This window comes from Microplitis mediator, chromosome 8 (genome assembly GCF_029852145.1).
Source record: "Microplitis mediator isolate UGA2020A chromosome 8, iyMicMedi2.1, whole genome shotgun sequence".
Taxonomy (NCBI): Eukaryota; Metazoa; Arthropoda; class Insecta; order Hymenoptera; family Braconidae; genus Microplitis; species Microplitis mediator.
Window position 1 is genome coordinate 6,105,341 of NC_079976.1, and position 16,739 is coordinate 6,122,079.

Consider the following 16,739-nt stretch of genomic DNA (forward strand, 5'->3'; position numbering starts at 1 on the left):
ATATTGATAAATCAGATAGTTTAAATAAATCTGATGTTAATAAATAAGATGGTTTAAATAAATCGGATATTGATAATCAGATAGTTGGAATAAATCTGATATTGGTAAATCAGTTAGTTTGAATAAATCTGATAATGGTAAATCAGATAATTTAGATAAATCTGATATTAATAAATCAGACAGTTTAGATAAATCTGATATTGTTAAATCTGATATTAATAAATCAGATAATTTAGATAAATCTGATATTAACAAATCAGACAGTTTAAATAAATCTGATATTAATAAATCAGACAGTTTAGATAAATCTGATATTAATAAATCAGAGCTTAGATAAATCTGATCTTAATAAATCAGATAGCTTAGATAAATCTGATCTTAATAAATCAGATAGCTTAGATAAATCTGATATTAATAAATCAGATAGTGTAAGTTAATCTGGTTATGATAAACCAGATAGTTTAAGTATATCTGATAACGATAAATCAGATTTAATAGATAAAGTAAATAGTCATAAAGATAATAAAATTCCTAAGTTACACAATAGGAATAAATCAGAAGCCAGTTGTAAGAGAAGTAATAGGATCAGAGGCCGTCCTCAGATTTCGTATAGTGAAAATAGTTTACCTGACGATTGCATGCTATCCGCTCAATCAATAATACACAAAATTCCTAGTTCGTATTATGAAATTAAAAATAGGAATGATAGGGTTGAGTAGGAACGAGCTGTTAAAAGTGAATTCGATTCACTTCGTATTAATAATACTTGGACATTGGTACCGAGACCTAAACATAAAAATATTGTAGACTGTAAGTGGATACTTACAATTAAAAATTACGAATTTGGAAATCCACATAAATGTAAAGCTCGATTAGTTACTAGAGGTTTTAGTCAAAAATAAATGGTAGACTATGATGAAACTTTTGCGCCAGTTGCTAGAATGACTAGTTTTAGATTCATAGTTGCAATTGTCAATCAGAATAATCTGTTACTGCATCATATGGATGTGAAGAAAGTTTTTTTGAATGGCAAATTAAAAGAAGAAATTTATATGAAAATACCAGAAGGAGTCAAATGCGATAAAAATCAGGTGTGCAAATTGAACAAAGCTCTGTATGGTTTAAAGCAGGCTGCATGCTGCTGGTTTGAAGCATTTGAATCTACATTAAAAGAATTAAATTTTCAAAATTCTTCTGTAGATCGTTGTATTTATATTTTAGATCTAGGAAATGTCTTAAAGAACATTTATGTAGTATTATATGTTGATGATCTTTTTGTAGCAACTGCAGATATGAATACTATGAATAGTTCTAAAGAGTATTTGATGAATAAATTTCAGATGGTCGACTTAAAAGAAATTAGATTATTTTTTAGGCATAAAAGTTACAAGAACAGATAATGTAATAACATTAGATCAAAATGCATACATCAATTCAGTCTTAAATAAATTTAATATGCATTATTGTAAGTATGTAACTACGCCACTAGAAATTAAAATTGACTATGAAGGTTTAAATTCAGATGAAAATTATGATGCACCATGTAAAAGTGTTATTGGTTGTATAATGTACTTAATGGTTTGTACACGACCAGATTTAAGTATATCAGTAAATATCGTAAGTAGATATATGAATAAAAACAATAAAACACTGTGGCAGTATCTGAAAAGAATATTAAGATATTTAAAAGGTTCTAGTAATATTAGATTAACATTTACTCAAAATAATTATAAAGAAATAATCAGCGGTTATGTAGACGCAGATTGGGCAGATGATAGAAATGATAGAAAAAGTACAACCGGTTATTTATTTAAGTTATTTGATCATTGTACTGTTTGCTAGGCATCTAAACGATAGGCATCTGTGGCAGGTTCAACATCAGAAGCTGAATAATTGGCTCTGTATGAAGCTGCCGGAGAGGCACTGTGGTTACGCTCTTTAGCGGAAAGTATAAAGATGGTTATGTTAGGGCCAATAGTAATTTTTGAAGCTAACAATGGTTGTATTAGTATCGCAAACAATCCATCAAGTCATAAAAGATCGAAAAATATCGATATCAAATATCATTGCTTTCGTGACAAAGTAGAGCACGGTTTATTAAAACTAATTTATATGTCTACAGATCAACAGATTGCTGAAGCACTGACCAATTATTTGGCTGAACCAAAATTTGTGGAATTCAGAACACAAATGGATTTGAAATAATTTTAAAGAATATATTTATGTTGTATATATTGTATGTATATATATATATATATATTATAGACTGTATAGTTGAAATATTTAAGATAAATGGTCGGATTAGGTTTTTCTGGGTTTTCCTAATCCCTTTGCAAATTAGTTGGGCCATAATGTTCGCACCCCCAGATTGCGTGAAAGGATATGTCTTTACAATTTAATTTTAGAAGTTAATTGATATAATAAGTTTATTGTAAAGGTATCATTAATAATTAGTATTATGATTGTGTAAGCTAATTTAATCTTAATTTTATTTTATTTAAAGATTAATTTTTGAGGGGGCGTGTTGGATTCTCTGTACAAAAATCAATCTTTATTCTTATATATACTTTATTTAATTATTTCTTTTTACTAAATATTCTGTTCGAAATAATATTTCGAACAGTGTTGCATTTAAGTTGTAGTATATATATTTAAGTTGAGTTCAAAATATGTATATGTTTACTTAAAGAAAAAGAAAGCTAGCATGGATCAAATTTTATGACCTTAGGTACATGGGTCGACGAGAGATTCCAAGTAAATGCAAGGCAATATGTTTTTCTTCATTTGCACTCATATATATATATTTTGAACTTAGAGATCTTTGTTATACAAAAAGAGGAGAGGTTGGTGGACCTCAGTGTTAAATAATATTAAAAGAATAAGTTAGTCTAAGCTAAATCTCTTACGAGTGAAGACATACCCTAGAGCGCGTATTTTTAATAAAAGATATAATATTCATTTGTTTAATAAATTGATTTGTTTCATTCACGATTACCATACCTAAATTCCCAACAGTAACTAAACATTCATAGTTACCATTGCCATAATTTAGTATTGCAAGAAACAAAATTATTTAGCGATCTGTAGTGCAAATTTTGTTTTATTGTTACTGAATTCTTTTTTCTTTAATAGCCAAAATTTATGTGATAAATACAGAAAATTTTTTTTCTATTACATTAAATGTACTTGATGTTTTTCTATTATTACAAAAATTATTTTAGGAAACATTAATGTTAAACATTAATGTCATGATGTAATTTAGTACATACTATATTACAATCAAAAACGATACTAGTCACTCTGTCAAATAACAGAGAAGTACTAATGCCAGAATTGTTCTCAAGCTTGGAATATAATACTTCTGAAATAAGTTTCGTACCAGGGACACTACAAAAAGTGGGCGCGATCTAGTGGCGAGCACCGAACTACTCCCAATGCTGTTGCCTTGCTCTGATGACTTCCCTCTCCTCCATATATATCTTTTCTCTCAAGAAATTTATCCCTTAGTTTAAGCAACTATTCTGTTTTGGTTGGAGCATGAAAAGTTCTTCCGCTAAATAATAGTACTCATTGAGAGAAATTTTATTTTCTTTAAACAAAAAAGTGCAGATTGCTACAAAAAACTAATACATCTTACTTCAAAAAAATATCTAATATTAAGAAATAAAAACTTCTGTAACAAGTAAAAATTTATCTTGAATTTTTATCTCGAATCGAAATATTTTTTTTCAAGTCAACATATTCCCACGCTTAAATCGAAAAATTTTTACTTATTTAAAGAGTTTTAATTTCTCAATATAGGAGATATTTTTTGTAGCAAGATATGTTAGTTTTTAGTAACAATTGCATTTTTTAGTTTGAAGAAAATAAATTTTGTCAGAATAATTACTATTTTTTTAACGCGAGAATTTTTGTATGCTTCAGCCAAAAAAAAAAAAAAAAAAAAGTTGTTTAAGCTAAAAGGAAAATTTATTGGGAGAAAAGATATATATCATCTTGATTGATTTTCATTTTAATAAATAATTCCGAATTGATTGACAACAAAAAATTTTTACACGCCCTTTTGGTATAAAAAAAAATTTTTTTTCAATTTTTCAATCGATCTTCACATTTTTAACAATTCGAAATTGATAAGCAAAAAAAATGTTTGATACGCTTCTTTGGCTCAGCAGACCCAATAAGGCGTATATTTTGCAGTACGCACTTTTGGCATTAGGATCGGAATTTATAGCCAGGGAAACTAAATATTAAGGGTATCCATAACTATATTCCCCTTGAATTTTTTTTTACAGTTGATTATTAGTCAGCAGAAATATTCTATAATTATTAAATTAACTGGAAATTGATTGTTTAGACAACTAAGATGAAATAGTACGGTTGATACTTTTGTCAGTAGTAAAAGAAACTAAATAAATGCAGTTCTATGAGACGACTACTAAACTCTTAGTTGAGTCAACTATTAAAATTATTTCTACCAACTATCATACAGTCACTAAGCTAACATAGTTACTGTATCTATATTATGTTAATCGACCCAATGATAAAGGTAATATTGTGTTCACTACCAAGCCTTGATTTATAAAGATTGAAGTTTTGTAGTGACCATAATGAGGCAAAAATAGTTTCTTAAATTTAGTTAATGTAACTATTTTTTCGTGCTGATTCACACTAGTATATAGTTCCAGTAACAATAAAAATTGGTTAGGGAGACTATATTTTTATATCTGTCGCTGAATAGTTCAGGTTACTAAGCACTTTTCTCTCAGTGTACGTACATACATACATACATGCACTCGGACATCATCTTGAAATTAGTCAGAATAGCTTCCTAGAAGCTCAAAACGTCAAGATCTCTTAGAAATTCGATTTTCGTAAATCGGACCGAAACCAATAATTTCCCGAATTTTTGAAAATTTCCAATTTTCTTAGCGGGAAGTTAAAAAAAATGTAAAAGAAACCTCTAATGGCCGTCAACATGTACGGATGTTGGTTAACACAATAACTTAAAAAATACACAACCGACTACCCTATCCAAAACATCCCATAGAATCCATTAGAATGGGTCAAAAGCCGCTTAAAAACCAATACAAGTCTATAGGATTCTATGCGGCTTTTGACCCATTCTAATGGATTCTATGGGATGTTTTGGATAGGGTAATTAATTTTATTTTTTATTACATTCGAATTCTTAAGTAGAAGAACCCTATTGAAAATCACTACTCAAATCCTTCTGGTTTAATTATAATTAATAAATAAAAACTTAAAACTGGCAATTTATGAAAAAATTTTGCAGCCATTTTTTTTTATCATCATTATTATTATTATTATTTTTTTAATACTTTCTTGCATACAGTAGCGTCATCTATTGATCACTTTTGAATGAGCAAGTGACTTGTGCACGTTTGGATTTTCCAACTTTTTTTAATTTTTCCTCACATTCTATATATATATTTATGTTTGATAGAGATGTCACTTGATATCTGGAAATAAACCTGGAAAATTGGCTGTCACAAAAATGAAGGCGAGCAACGACAACTTCAATATATATAAAGTTCGATATGATATCTTGATTTAAAAAAACATATCAAAATGAATATCACTATCAACAAAAAAAGTCATAAATTTTTAAGTAAAAAAAAAAAAACTTTAAAACAATTAAATAAAAATGTTAAATTTAGTTTTGTTTACTTTGTTGTTAGATGTTATAACGTAATAAAGAGTCTTTTATGGTGGGTAAAGAAAAAAAAATTAACGAAGTTACTATAAAAGATAAAAAAGTTATAAAATAGTAGTTGAAATGTTTGTTTAGAGATCGAGGCTTCATCAAAAGTTCTTGTAGGAAATCCTTTGAAATTGAGGATGTTAAGAAAGTTCTTATACACGTTTAGAAGTGGGTAAGCATAAGTATAGGTAGTTCTTGCAAGCGATTGCTTGAACAGAGTCGGCTTTACTTGATTTCGAAGGTTAAATTCTACATCAGAAAAGCGCCAATCAGACTTGTGGTTAACACTAAACTCTTTGATAAATGTACTTGAGTCCTTCAGGACGAACTTTTGGTTGAAAGATATTTACACATGTTTAATTTTAAATTATTCATTCATACTTTAGTTGATTTAAGATTTTCCATGAGTAATAAATGTCTTCGATAATGTTCAGTTAATTAATGTAGGAAATGTTTGATTGACTGATAGTGATTAGTGATAAGAAATATATGAGAGTATTTAAATTCATCAGACTGCCGTACGGCTAAACTCTGATGGTGTACAATTTTTTTCGTGGATTACATTGTATTGATTATTTTGTCGATAAATAACTGGGAAATAAAAAATAAAAAAAACATATTAGCTGAGGAAAATCCTCGAGATGAGAAATCTTTTCAATAATGTTCATATTTTATAAATTTTTTTCCTTTTTTTTTAGCTTATAGCAATAATGAAAATTGACATATATATAAATATGGTTTCTTATTTCTTATATATAAAAATATGTAGATGATATATCAATATGAGGATCTAAATATAATAATAAATAAATTTACATATTTCTATATACATATTAATAGATGACTATTTCAACTCGGGTTACAAAGCTCTCCAGTGTAATTTGTAATAATAATCATATGAAATACTTGATGTTAAAATATAAGAATCAATCCGTTGATTATAGGTCAGAAAATTTAAATTTTAAATTTATTCATTAAAAGAGTTTAGCTGAATAGATTTTTTTTTTAAATATAGTCTAGGGTCAAGTGAAGACGGCAAAATTATTTTTTCTTCGCTAGGGTACATTTTATAGTGAAGAAAAAAACAAAAATTTTCAAAAAAAAGTTTTTGAAATATTATACTGATTTAAAAAATTAAAAACTGGCGCCATTTATATAAATGACTATAAGGAATTTATATGAATGAATATAGACGACTTTAAATAATTAATTGGGATTTTGTAAAAATATATCAATTGATACCTTACACTTACAATTGATACTCTGATGTAGATTTCATAGTTGCCAGGGCGTATTTTCAAAAGATCTATGAAGATTTATGGATATTCATGAAAATCGGAGATCTTCGGCGAGCTCTGTAGCCCTAATAAGAAAAATTAATGATTTAACTTGTCAATCTACGTAGATCTGCATTAATCTGGATAGATCTCTATTGATATTATTATAAAATCGTGGAAGATCTTGTGAGATCAGTATAGATCTTTTGAGATAACAATAGATTTAAAAGAAACACAGACTCGACACCATTAAAGATTTTTAGAGATCACCATAGATCTAATATGATTGACGATCTACCGAGATCTATTTCAAATTTTAGATTTGCATAGATCTATAGTAGTAGATATATGTAGATGTATAATAATAGATCTACATAGATTTAGAGTAGTAGATCTATCGTAGTAGATGTGCATGGATCTATAGTAGTAGATGTGCATAGATCTATAGCAGTAGATCTACGTAGATATAAAATAGTAATCTACATAGATTTATAGTAGTCGATCTATCGTAGGAGATCTGCATAGATCTATAGTAGTATATCTACGTAAATATAAAATAGTAGATCTACATAGATTTATAATAGTCGATCTATCGTAGGAGATCTGCATAGATCTATAGTTGTAGATCTACATAGATCTATAGTAGTAGATCTATGTAGATGTATAATAATAGATCTACATAGATTTAGAGTAGTAGATCTATCGTAGTAGATGTGCATGGATCTATAGTAGTAGATGTGCATAGATCTATAGCAGTAGATCTACGTAGATATAAAATAGTAATCTACATAGACTTATAGTAGTCGATCTATCGTAGGAGATCTGCATAGATCTATAGTAGTATATCTACGTAAATATAAAATAGTAGATCTACATAGATTTATAATAGTCGATCTATCGTAGGAGATCTGCATAGATCTATAGTTGTAGATCTACATAGATCTATAGTAGGAGATCTATGTAGATGTATAATAATAGATCTACATAGATTTATAGTAGTAGATCTATCGTAGTAGATGTGCATAGATCTATAGCAGTAGATCTACGTAGATATAAAATAGTAGATCTACATAGATTTATAGTAGTCGATCTATCGTAGGAGATGTGCATAGATCTATAGTACTATATCTACATAGATCTATAGTAATAGGTTTACATATACATGTAATAATTGATCTACATAAATCTAAATCATTTTTTTCCTGGAATATTAAACTGATAATTATTTGAAATCATACAATAATAATTAATAAATAGAATTTATTTTTTATTGATTACTAGCAATAATTTCACTTATTTGTAGTCTGAAAGGATTTTTAATTTTCAAAATTAATGAGACACCTCAAATATGGAAAAAAAATAAAAATCTGTTTTGTTTGTTACTTCACCCTATTACATTTCTATTAAAATTTAGTGTTAAGAAATAAAAAAAAAACAACAATAGTAATAATAATTATAATTATTAATATTGTAATTGTAATGATAAATAAAATAATGAAACGTAATACAACTTAAATAATAATAATTATAATTTAATGATAACATTACCGCGATGTCAAAGTTCATTTTTTTTTTGTTAGCGCCACCACATAATCCCTAATATATATAATATATAATAAACATTGACAGAACATATGAGCGCGCTGCGATCGTATTCTCAACAGTATCAGCGGTTCTCTCGAGCTGTAAACGCAACAACTTGAATTCGCGCACGTGTAATCAAACACTCGTAATGTGTATCGCTAAAAAATCAACCTTTCATACCCTCAAGAAAATTAAAACTTCCATTATAATTATTATCATATAATAAATTATCTATCCATATATTTTATACAACGTTATCCAAATCCAATCTATATATTTTTATACTTTTATATTAAGAGTTTACCATCAGTACGTCAGTCTTGTCGATATTCAAATAACAATCGCTTCCATTAAACAAACGCGTCATTATTTTTCGAATTATTTTTACAGTATAATTTTATTTTATATATTATATATTATTGTTATTTGTAAATAATACGTATCAATAATGCCGGACAGTGATCATGAATCTAAAGTGAGGTTAAGACGCACTAAAAGTGTTACCAGAGCTGAAGAAATTCAACGAATGGATTACATGCTACGAAAATCACAACCAGATAAACCGTCAGTATTCATTTTTTTTTACCTTTCATACATACATATATATATATATATATATATATTTAATTTTACTGATTTTTTTTTGCCAGATTTTTTTTATTTTTAAATTCAAAGCAATTGACTTTGATCTACTTTATAGTTTTTTTTTTTTTTCTAGAAATAATTAGAAGTATTATTACGTAAATACACATATTTATATATATTATATTATCTTATTATGTAGATTTGATAATATATATAATAAGAAAAAACGATAAAAAAAGTAGGGACTGTTAATTATCGGTAGATAAAAAAATATTTATTATTGGAATTGACTTTTATATGAGAGAATAATCCAGTTGTCAATGAAATCTGTATATACATATATATATTTATGTGTGTGCACATATATGTATATATAATTTATAAGACGCATGCGTGTAGATATTTGTTAAGAATTTTTTTTTATTTCTAATTTATATAAATATGTGGTATATATGTATATATTCATTTATATCATGATGACATAAATTTAATGACATGAGGTTTTTTTTACATTGATAAATGATTGCTTTATTCCTGATGGTCGCTTGTTGTTATTATGATTTAATGCTGGTAAAGTGGGAAAATTGATATCGGTAGAACATTTGCGCGCGTTTTCAAATTTAAATCAATAAACACGTGGTACAGTATTGGACATAATTTATTCTCGGGTGTTGTTTAGTATGTTTGTGAAGACATTTATACATTTTATTATTATTATTATTCTCTATTAATCATGCCAAGGCACAGGCCATATGGCAATTTCATAATCCAATTTTCATAACTTTTACAGGTTCTATGCCAGTTTTAACTTAACCTTAGGTTACTTTTTTAATTCTACTACATTACATAAATTCTTAATTCTAGAGCTAACAAGATTTAGATTTAGATTTAGATTAAATAGATTCAACTTAGACTAACTAGAGGAGAGCACTTTTGGAAGTTTGCTCAAATGAAATTTACCTCATATCTAGATTTAATAAATAATCATGTGTTCTATTTCTGAATACCTCAATACTACTAGATTGAATAATTTCTATAGAAAAACTATAGTTGTAGTTTTTGCCAAAGACGAATAGCTGAGACAACAAATGAGTTTTCATAATGTATTGTCGCATTTTGATGATTTTCCTATAGAAATTTGTAATCAATAAGATTTTTTCAGTGAAAAAAATCAGATTTTTTATCATCTGCACTGACACTGCAAGTTTATGATACTTATGACCCGTAAAAGGATAATAGGATGACGTTTCCCATGTATTTTTAAGAAAAGTTGACTGTAGACTCACTCCTATTGGGGATAACTCCTGACAACATCAACATTTTTTGTTCATTATGATGTCGTTTAGTAAAAGAAACCAAAAAAAATCCCAAAAAATTTTTTTTTTTCGAATAGAAGCGTGAAACAGATGGAGGTGGATGAAGTTGCCTCTATATTTTTGTCGAGAGTAGCCCGTAACTTTGTTCTAATTGGGAATGACTTCATACAATATTGACGTTTTTTTGTTTATTGTTGTTCCCTCTAGTTGACAAAACTAAAAAATCCTAAGAAATTTTTTTTTACTTCTGATTTATATGAGAATCGATGACGATGGATGAGGATGTTGCTGTCCATGTATTTTTTATGAGAATTGACCCGTATAGATTCACTCCTGTTGGCAATAACAATATTAACGTTTCCTGTCCATTGTAGTGTCCTCTAGTAGAAAAAACGTGAAAAATTCCTGAAAAAAAATTTTGTTTTGACTTATGCCAGGCTTCAGGTAAGGGAGTATCGAAAAAGAAGACACTGTCTGTAATTTTGTGAATATTAGCCCGCGGATTTTTCCTTATGGGAAATAACTTCACACCATACAAATATTTCATGTGACTTTTAGCCGAAGAAACTCAAAGTTCCGGGGAAATTTGTTTTTTTTTTCAACTACCGTCATAAGGGCTGGTGGGATATATAGGGAGTGGATAGAAGCAAATGAAGCTGCCTATATATTTCCACTAAGAGTAGCCTGTAGTTTTGCTGAATAATATTTTTTCTTTTATTTTTCATACATTAATTTGTTGCATCAAATAAGCTATTGAAAGAAAAATCGAACTTTAAAAGTCGCGATAAAGTTTTGCATAAGCAGGAATAGACGAGGCAGCACTTTAGCATATTTACGATAATTTAAAAAATATGAATTATATTTTTTAATATAAAAAATTGAGATTTCAACAGATGTTGACGGTTTAAGGCCTTCCTTACGAAACTAATTTTCAATTTCGTCCGTACAATGTTCGAGTGTCATGCAATTAAATATTTATTACGGCTCTATGTGTATATATAAAACATTATTTCTATAAGAGTATTTAATAGAAAATTTAATTATATTTATTAAAACTTTTAATTTAAAAGTTATAATTTGCATAATAGAAAAAAAAGATTTTAATTAAGTGAAAGTAGTATTTTATTTTTATGAATTTATCGTGGTCTAAATTAAAGTGAATTTATTGTAGAAATCGTATAAATCCCTCGATCCTTAATTAACCATTCAAATACTCAAGATCTGTAAGGAACACAAGCGGCTAGTGCATGTAGATAAATCCGCCCTTATGTAAATTAACCCAAATGGGAATGTCGGTAGGGCAAATATGGTATATGTACTTGAGAACGTAGATTATCGTATTACGTAGTCCCTTTTAGCTGGGTAAATTTCATAAGTATAAATTATTTTCACTTAATAATTAGTATAAAATATATTATAAATGCAAATGGTTTTAAAAAAAACGGATTTGTTAAATTAATTTTGTATTGTTGGGCTTGATATGAAATTTGTCATAGCTAAAAAGTTTTTGTGACATTAATTTAAAAACTTAACAAAGTTATTGGTAATTACGGTGGGGTAACTTTTCTGGGTCGGCTGAAGACGTCCTAGATAACTTGAGAGTTGGATATAAGTAAAAATAAAAATTATAACTTTTAAGAAGATGGCAAGTAACTAAAAACAGTGACAATTTTTATTTTTAAAATTCTCACTAAAAGTTTTGGTAAATTGAAAAATAAAATAAATAATTGCTTTAAATTTTAGTGTAATTATCAAAATGAAAAAATATAACGATAAAAAGTGTGTTTCATCGAAAAAACGTGACAAAATGCTACGGAATTATTAAGTTATCTCCAATCACGTCGTAAATAATACAGATCAACAGTTAGATACTACGAGGATAGAGACAAAGATAATATTTTTATGTCTGCGGTGACATAAAATGAATGCTCTTAATAGGACACAAGAGAATGTAACGCAATCGAGGCGACATTTGACGGAATAATTTATTTTACATTATGTGTGCTTTCAGTATTTCTATTGTGGAAACCAATGATTATGGATTTACTTTTTTTCTGTCACTTTTTTATTTGAATCTAATAATCGAATGCTGCCAACTTTAAGTCACGATAATAGACATCGCATAACTCGGATCTTTCAATAGTCATTTACACTATGATTTGGCCAAAAAAAGGTGCCACTTCATTGTGGAAAAACAAAGTGAACTTTCATGTACTACTTTGGGAATTTCGAAAATTCATTGATAAATAATAATATTTTCATTTGTTTGCTTTTGCGACAGTATGTTATTCACAAAATATTGTATGTATTATTTCGATACCGTGATAATAGTGTTAACATTTTCTATTTCGGTCCATACAAAGGCTGAGAAATAACGATATACACTAATTGGTAGTCGAGATGCTATTTTAAAATCACGACAAAACAAAGCAAACTTTTACAAAATGTATTTATTGCTATTATCCAATACTTTTTATTTGTGCTGCCCATCATCGGTGTCATATTGTCCTTGATGTTTACTTCAGTATTCAATAAATGCTGTTTATAGAATTTAAACAATTCTAATAGTATTTCCTAAACACTGGAGTTAGAGTTTTCCTCAGTTTAAAGTAAATTTAAAAAATGACTTATTTTAGTTATTGTTCTACGAAATAGTTGATATAAAATTTAATCGTGTACTACTGCAACGCGGTTGGTAGTTCTCAGGACCAACTACCGTGGTCATCATCACAATCACCCAGAAGGTGAAAAGTTACCACTGAGTCAACAATTGTAATTAGTTGGCCACTCAGGAGTTCCGAACTCCGTAGAAACTTGATTCTTAACTACTAGCAACGTGCTTAACTAACTTTTACTTCTATCTACAAAATAAATTTTAAACTCTAAATTATTTTACATCTGATATTATTATTTATTTACTTTTTTTATTTCAAACTTGTGTAATTTACTACTTACTCTAAAACAAGTACTAATTATTAATTCCTTTTATCAAAGAATCCCTTATATATTTTCAGGACGAAATTGAAAATTTATTCAATGTCTAAAATTGCACAATCTCATTGGTCTGTTACCATTTCAATGATAAAACATCTCATCAAGAAATTTAAATATACCTTTGAATAAAAATTGCATACCTCAAGCGCGAAAGCCCTGAGAACACTTTATAAACGGTTTTTTTTCCGACTATTTTACTCACAACATTGTTTCTACACACTTTTAATTACACCAAAATAGGCCAAATTGTATACTAGTATATAGAAAATTTATTAAGGAACAATTTGAACCTAAGATTAAATCGATTCGTTATTTTATTAGTTTAAAACAAATTATTTTAACTCAAGAAACCAGTGCTGTCAATTGTTACGTATGAAACTTCGCAAACACGATGACTCTCAATAGACACAATTAATCGGCCTAACTTTTTTTTATTATCTTTGTATTTTTTATTACAGAACCCTTATGAAAAATCACTATCTAAATCCTTTTAGTTTAATTGTCATTAATTAAAAACGTAAAACTGATTATTCACGAAAAATTTAGCTGCCATTTTTATTTTTACTGTTGTTATTATTTTTTTCATTTTTTCTCTCCGCCAACTACTGGCAGCAGCACCAACGTAGCAGTATAAGTTTGAAAAAAATAGCGACATCTAAGACAAAAAGGCGGGATATTTAAAAAAAATGTTAATAAAAAAATATTAAACTGAAAATAAGAAATAAAAAAATCAAATTGATAATTTATAAGTTGAATAAAAATTCATAATAAAAAAAAGTAATGATTAAAAATAAAATGAGCGATTGGGTTGTGCACTTTGAATTTTCCAACATTTTTATTGTCATATATTTTTTTAAACTTCCAAGATGGTTCTCTTTCACCTATTTTATATTAAATATAATTTCATCCGACAACGAGAATTTTTTTTTTTTTTTTTAAGACATAACGAGAAAAAAAAAGAAAATTAGTAAAGCATAGTAATAAGTCTTTAAGATGCAACTTCATTAGAGTATAAAAAAAAACAAAAAGAAAAAAAAGGAATTGAGAATGAAATCTTAAGTCTTATATTCTAAGTAGAAGATAATGACCTGCAAACATGAGCTACTTTTGGAGGCAACATTTTATGCAATTTGAAACTTTGTAGTACATTTTTTTTTTTTTTTAGTTTTTTAATAATATACACATATATAAAGTATTTTTTATTTATTTTTTTTTATTTCATTTTTTTTTTCTCGTTCGCTTTCCATCCACTTTCCCATCTCATTTCATCGTACTCTTTTATTTTCTATCCCTTAACGAACGAACGTTCTATTTACTCACGTCAATGTTTACTTAACACTCATTGTTTTTTTTAAAGCATTTTTTTTTTGCTTCATTATCGTAGAAATTAAAGTTACGAATATATGTGAGCTTTTTTTTTATAAAAAATTTAAATTAATTTTTAATATGCAATTAAAATTAGAATAAATACATTTAATTATTCAATTAAAAAGTATCGTATACAATTAATTAAATTAGTCTTTTATAAATACGCCTGAAAGACATTAAAATTAACGGATAGATGTTCCGTCAGCAGAATAAAATTATGTGAAAGCGACTTTTTTGATTGGCTGAACAGGAATTAAAACTTTTTAATTTCAATCCTCGATGTGAAAAATAATTTAATCTGTTATTAATATCAAGCAAAGTATTGAAATTTGTTTTTTTTCACTTTATTCTTTGCACTGTGCATGAGATTTAGGATTTGGTATCACGGTGCTCTCAACGAGAAATATATTTCAATAGACATTAATCCAAAATTCTGCGGATTAAATATATATTTTTTTTTGTTTAAATGTATAGTTGTTTGTCATTTGTTGTTTTTTTATTTCCTGTTTTGTTATTCAAACAAATAAAGCCGCTTTATTCGTTAATCTGTCGGTCAAACAATAAATCTGACCGTTATGTATACATTCCGTTAAAAAAGTTTAAAATTTTATAAAAGCTATTCATCGTATATATTTTTGACCTATATAGTCGTGAATGGAATTTTTACACGAGACCAAAAAAGCGTAAACTATATAAATTCAAAGCTTCTTAACTCTTTGTTTAAAAAAGGTTGAGAAAGTGTTGCCTATTTTAAACTTCAAAACGTGACACAACTACGAACTTCTTTTGAACGTTTTTTAAACTTTTGAAAATCTAAGGGAAAAATCGATAAATATCCTGATATTAATGAGATATGCTAAAACAAACTTGGGGATTTTTTTTTTTCCTTATTCGCTATCGTTTCAATTGGGCTACGTACCAGTTACTGTTGTATTTCCTTACTTCTGGATTATATTCAGTTCTATCTCACATTTAACTCAGTTACATCTCAGCATTTTTTTTTTTTAGCGCATGCGTGTTTAGTATTCCACAATGCGCATGTGCAAAAAGAAAATTGTTGAGATGTAACTGAGTATAATCCAGATCTAAGTGGTTACTATCTGAAATTTTTTTTTATTGTCATCCTAACAAGAGATTGGACTTCGGATGTCGTCAGTTTTTACTCCCACTCTGGATGTTTTGTGCTAAATGTTCTCCCACTTTTTTGTACGCATGCGCAGTTCATAAATGTTCGGTAGTGGGGGCAATTTCCGAGGTCTATTCTCTTAATGGGACCACAATACCTTAGATGTAACTGAGTATAATCCGGGATATTAGTCAATTCGCTCTGAGTGAAGTCATGGTAGGAGAAATTAAATCGACTGAAGCGTTCGCAGTGGTTACTTTCGGCGTTACGGGAGGCTATTATTACTAAATTATGATTATATAAATGTTTATACATTGAGATAACTATTTAATTATTTATTTTTCATTTTGATTTTTTCCTTAGTATCATTTTTTCGACTTCGATATGAATTTCAAACAACTTAACCTAAATGTTTACTGCATTCTTTTTTATTTTTCATCATTATACTTACTTGTTGTTGATTCGTTTAACTAAAAAACAAAACTGCTATTATTATAAAACTGTCACATATTTTTTATAACTTATTTTTTTACTATTATTTATAATATTTATTCATTTTCATGTTTCTTGTTATTGACATACGTATAGAAACACTCTGACAGCCTGCCGTAGTTCATATTTTGTCTGGCGCTGCAGTCACACTCATAGCGAATATCCCCTTGTTCTTTCTATGTACGTCTTGGCAATTATTTTTAAGATGATTTTTCAGGTAAAATACACCGGTACATGCAGCAAATAGAATCAACCATATATTTTATGTTGAACTT

At 27.8% G+C, this 16,739-nt stretch overlaps 1 protein-coding gene across 1 annotated transcript in view; it reads left to right on the forward strand.

Moving 5' to 3' along the window:
- Positions 1 to 8,657: 8,657 nt before the first annotated feature.
- LOC130672678 (diacylglycerol O-acyltransferase 1) overlaps positions 8,658 to 16,739 on the forward strand; it is a 97,931-nt gene continuing 89,849 nt past the window's right edge. The window contains exon 1 of the mRNA XM_057477349.1: positions 8,658 to 9,147. Coding sequence (XP_057333332.1) covers positions 9,032 to 9,147 — 116 coding nt within the window. The 5' untranslated portion in view covers positions 8,658 to 9,031. The remainder of the gene's footprint in view (positions 9,148 to 16,739) is intronic.